This window comes from Salminus brasiliensis, chromosome 7 (genome assembly GCF_030463535.1).
Source record: "Salminus brasiliensis chromosome 7, fSalBra1.hap2, whole genome shotgun sequence".
Lineage (NCBI taxonomy): Eukaryota > Metazoa > Chordata > Actinopteri > Characiformes > Bryconidae > Salminus > Salminus brasiliensis.
Genome location: NC_132884.1, coordinates 26842716 through 26847489, shown reverse-complemented (window position 1 = coordinate 26847489; position 4774 = coordinate 26842716). Strand labels below are relative to the sequence as shown.

General features: G+C 36.6%; 1 protein-coding gene across 2 annotated transcripts; it reads right to left on the bottom strand.

Annotated features, from left to right (window-relative positions):
- Positions 1-1050: 1050 nt before the first annotated feature.
- LOC140559517 (uncharacterized) lies at positions 1051-4545 on the bottom strand. 2 transcript variants are annotated; one of them, XR_011979895.1, is made up of 3 exons: positions 4476-4545; positions 1457-4005; positions 1051-1244 (listed from the first exon to the last, which is right to left on the bottom strand). XR_011979895.1 is itself a non-coding variant. In XM_072683043.1 (2 exons), exon 2 carries the CDS (start codon positions 3995-3997, stop codon positions 1676-1678), a length of 2322 nt encoding a protein of 773 aa, XP_072539144.1. In that variant the 5' UTR covers positions 3998-4005; positions 4476-4545; the 3' UTR covers positions 1251-1675. The 2 variants fall into 2 exon arrangements, 1 of the variants encoding a protein (XP_072539144.1); XM_072683043.1 differs by lacking the exon at positions 1051-1244 and having other exon boundaries at positions 1251-4005.
- Positions 4546-4774: the final 229 nt, after the last annotated feature.

Here is a 4774-nt window from a genome sequence, read left to right as displayed (position 1 = left end):
TCACCACCACAATGCCATTAAATTAAGCTCAATTAAGTAAATTATCCACTTGTTACTTATCTATAAATCTATTAAAAAAAGCTCCAAAATTTTGTGACTTTTGTCAGATATGTTCAGAAGATCTAGGAGTCAGTATTTGCCATCGTTCTTCAGATCTGTTTACAGAGCAGAGCCTTTAACTTGATCTGAATTATCTACATGGCTTTATGTATTAGAGTTGAGAGTCCTGTCTTTCCCACTGCCACAGCATCTCCCACTCTTCTTTCTCTTACAACTCCTGCTTCCTTTGGTCCATTTCTTTGCTCTGATAAAGAAAATAAAAAGGACTTTCCTCTCCTACAATACTTAAAATCTTTTTGTTCTGTTGTTGTTGTTCCTGGAATGGTGTGAACTTATAGATCCTTTTTTATGTCACAAGAGTGCCATCTTCTGGATGAATACATGAAAAGTTGCAAGTCTGATTCTGGCATTTGACTTAGTTCTGCCAACATGTTTGAGACCTTGAAAACTGGAGCTTGAATCAAAATACATGCTAGAAGTGTTTTATGAACACTGTCTTCAGACGTGGCTATTAGACAAGGGTGGAAAATATGTAGTATGCTCCCAGAACTCGAAGGCAATGACTTGAATACTTTTAGCCTTTAGTCTCAACTGATCCTTGATCAACACTGACACCCAGTGGACGATATTGTTGCAGTCAACATTTGTTTGCATTCCATGATAATACTTTTTTTTTTGTCACTTTGTGCTTAGGAACAAATATGAAAGACTCCCAGAACCTTGGAGTTACAGTAAATAGGATAAAGTGCTATAAGATGTTTAAACAATAATTTTCTAATTTTCCTTTTACTGTAGTTTTGTATTGTACCTTTAAGAGCCCAAAGGGACAAAATATTATATAAAAATATAAAATAAAATAAAATATAAAATAAAATGAATAGAAATTAATGCAAAAAGATGCAGAAAATTACAACAATCTACATTACATGGACAAAATATTGAGACACCTGCTCAGTCCTAAAAAGGTATTAAAACAAAAACTAATTCTGATTTTGTTGGGAGTAGCTGTTTCTATTGTCCAGGGTAGGCTTTTAAACTCGATTTAGCTAAATTTACATACATGGCCTATAACATCATTGATTTCAGTGTCATGTAAAAGTAAATGAAAATAAGAACAATGCTGTAACAAAAGACCTGCATCTCAGCTGAAATATTGCAAAGAACATCAACATGACACAACAATCCTCAAATCTAATTTAATCAAAAGAAATAACACTGTTAATAAACTTGATAATTGTTAATAAACATGTATATTACAATGTATATAACAAAAATATATTCATAACAGAAGAGAATCTGAAATGAAATCTAAATATTCTGTTAGTTTACCCATGGTCTTTTGAAATCACCATTTGTATAGTCTAAATTCCTTTGTCTTATATTTGGCACATTAAACCAATAGCAAAAGGCAGTTCAGCTTTACAGATTATCTAGCCCAACAACAGCAACACTACATACTAAATACTGATTCATTTAAATGGTTCTTTTAAAAATGATTGGAATAAGACTGGTTAAGACTAACCTAATATATTTAAGTTGTTCTAACATAACATGTCTCTTAAGTATGTTTAATCTATCTAATCTATCAAGTATGCTTAACTTGTAATATTTGTTCTTATAGAGCCTCAGTTTCAATCTCCTGGACTGGTCTTAATATAATGGATTTTTTGTAGGAGAATCGAGTCAAGTTGACTCTAGAGTAGAATCTTTCTTTCTCTTCAAGAGAATAATATAGAGAGTATGTGAATTTGGCCAGAACCAATGTACAGCAGACCTCTAGTAACAGCATTATGGTATAGGAAATCATCAAAGCCTTACATGACGAGGCTCTGTCATCTTGAGAAGAAGAATAAAGTAAAGAGGCTGAGTGTTCAGGGTAGGGGGACCCAGAACAAATAAAAGTCCTTGGTGTTAAGACTGATGTTGTTTTCCTTGTAGTGCTGCTGACGGTTGTCAGATGAGTAGTCGTTGTAGCCTCTGGAGTTGTAACTGTAGTTGCCATCACTGTGGTTGTTGCAGTAGTGGTGGGTGCTGTGGTGGTTGCAGTGGTTGTGGGTGCTGTGGTTGTTGCAGTAGTGGTGGGTGCTGTGGTGGTTGCTGTAGTTGTGGGTGCTGTGGTCGTTGCTGTGGTTGTGGGTGCTGTGGTCGTTGCTGTAGTGGTGGGTGCTGTTGTGGTCGTTGCTGTAGTGGTGGGCATTGTGGTGGTTATGGTGGTTGTGGGCATAGTGGTTGTTATGGTAGTTGTAAATATTGTTGTAGTTGTCATAAGAGTTGTTGTAGTTGTCATAAGAGTTGTTGTAGAAGGTTTAGTGGAAGATGTAGTTTGAAGTGGAGTTGTAAGTGTAGTGGTTTCTAAGCTTGTAGTAGGTGGAGTTGTGGTTAGAGTTGTTGTTTGAAGTGTTGTGGTTGTTGGAGCTGTTGTTGGCACTGTTGTAGTGAGGGTTGTGGTTGTTATCAAGGCTGTTGTGGTTGCTGGCAGAGTTGTTGGCACTGCTGTAGTGAGGGTTGTGGTTGTTATCAAGGCTGTTGTGGTTGCTGGCAGAGTTGTTGGCACTGCTGTAGTGGTTGTAGGAGTCATCATTGTGAGCAAAGTTGGCAAAGTTGTGGGGCATATAAGCTGATCTGCTTTTAAAGACAGAACAGACTGCCCTCTCAGATCCTCAGGGTACTCACAACACACACTCTCTGGAGATCGTAGTTTCTCCTCATTGTCTTTCATCCACGAAAAGAATGACAACAGGGTGCAGTCACACTGCCATGGGTTGTTGTTCAAATACACCTTACTGAGTTTTGGAAGAGAATCAAAAACATCCTCTGGAAGGGTTCTCAGGTTATTTTTGGCTAGATTAAGTGTTGAAAGGGACTGTACTTGTGCAAAGTCTTCTGCTTTGAGTGACACAATGCTATTTTTCTGAAGATTAAGCTCAGAAAGTTTTTCCAGACCATCAAAGAAATCTCCAGAGAGATGGGAAAACTGATTTGAGGACAGGTCTAACTTCTTCAGCTTCTTCAGTGGGGCAAAAAGTTTAGCAGGTAGACTTGTAAGATTATTGCTGTTTAGACCCAATTCAGTCATTTTTTGCATTTCTCCAAACAGCACAGAGGGGAGACTGGTGAGCTGGTTGTGATGCAAAGTTAATGATTTGAGTGCAGAGAAGTCCACAAACAGCTCTGGTGGCAGTTCAGTCAAGAGATTATTGTCCAATAACAGTTTTGTTAATTTGTTTTTATGTGGGAACAAATTTGGTTGGATGTGTGTGATTCTGTTGCCAAAAATAGCGATTTCCTTTAGATTCTGGAGATTATCAAAAATTCCATCTGGCATAGATGTCAGCTGGTTGTCGTACATTCGAAATATCTGCAGTTTCTTGAGATTGGAAAAAAGGGATGAAGAAATGGAACTGAGGTTGTTTTTTGCAAGATGAAGTTCCTGGAGATTTTCCAGGTGATCAAATGTTCCCTCATCAATTGATGAAATCTCATTAATGTGCAGGTGCAGTTTATCAAGAGCACTGATGCCATCAAATAGCCCCTTTTCCAATCTTTGAATCTTGTTCCCTTTAAGAATTAAAGTGTTCAGGTTGTTTAGATTCTGAAAAACTCCAACAGGCAGTGATGTTACCCTTGTTCCTGAGATCTCAATGGTAGCCACCTTCTCTAAACCATCAAATGCTCCTTCTTCTACAGAGAATGTTGATGTACCAATAAATTCCACTTTTTCCAGTTGAGGGTTTTTGGAGAATGCTTCATTTGGTATGACATCAATCTGACTACCAACAAAGAAGACCTCTTTGGTTCCATCTTTCAGTGTTTCAGGAATTGTTGTTACATCCTTGTCATAGACATCTTGATATGGCTCAACAGTTTTCTGTGCTGCACAACAACAAAACAAATGGAGAAGAATGTAGAAATGTCGGCCTTTTGCTCCTGTCGGCATGTTTCCACCTGCATATGAAACAAAAACCAGTGAGAGAAGTCATGCTTACAATGTATACTATAATCTTAGCTTTTTTGCATACTTCTTTCAATACATAATTGAGGAACACTTCCCAAACATACGTCGCATATTCATACATTTATAATATAAAGATTTAATAACTCAATAATTTAATAATTCAATATTTAACTTGTGTTTAACTAAGCAACATTGCATCTAGCAGATTTAGTGATGAATATATGTAAACACATGGTCTAATTATTCTTTAAAAAATAATTGTATAAGTTCAGATGAAAATGTATGCAACCTAAATAATTCTTTTACAATTCTCAGTGCTATCCAGACTCAGGGATTTTGCCAAATATGAACTATTTCAAAATAATTCAACCTCTTTCATGCAGTTTGAAAGTGAATACGAATGATGTACCAGACCTTAGTGCGTTTATGTAAATGTTGAGTATAAAATGTGAAAGTTTACCTTCAATATTTTTATTCCAGTCAGATGAGTGCTCATTTCGTGTTGCATATTCTCCAGTGCAGAAATGTAATCTCCCTACACCAGCAATTACCCTGGTGTACGTCTTGTAAATAACGTATGAGATGTGGGGAGTTCACTTTCTGTTTTTAGAGATAAGAGGAGGAAGTAAAACAACATGGTCTGCATGCAGCTGTAGAAATAGCAATAGTTTTTGCTCTAATTTGAATTTTATTTGACTGATTCTGTCCATACTTTACTTATTCTTAATATTAAATGGACTTTTATTCATATGCTTATCT

Coding starts and splice junctions, on each gene's coding strand:
- LOC140559517 (XM_072683043.1), bottom strand. CDS start 3,997: ATGCCGACAGGAGCAAAAGGCCGACATTTCTACATTCTTCTCCATTTG.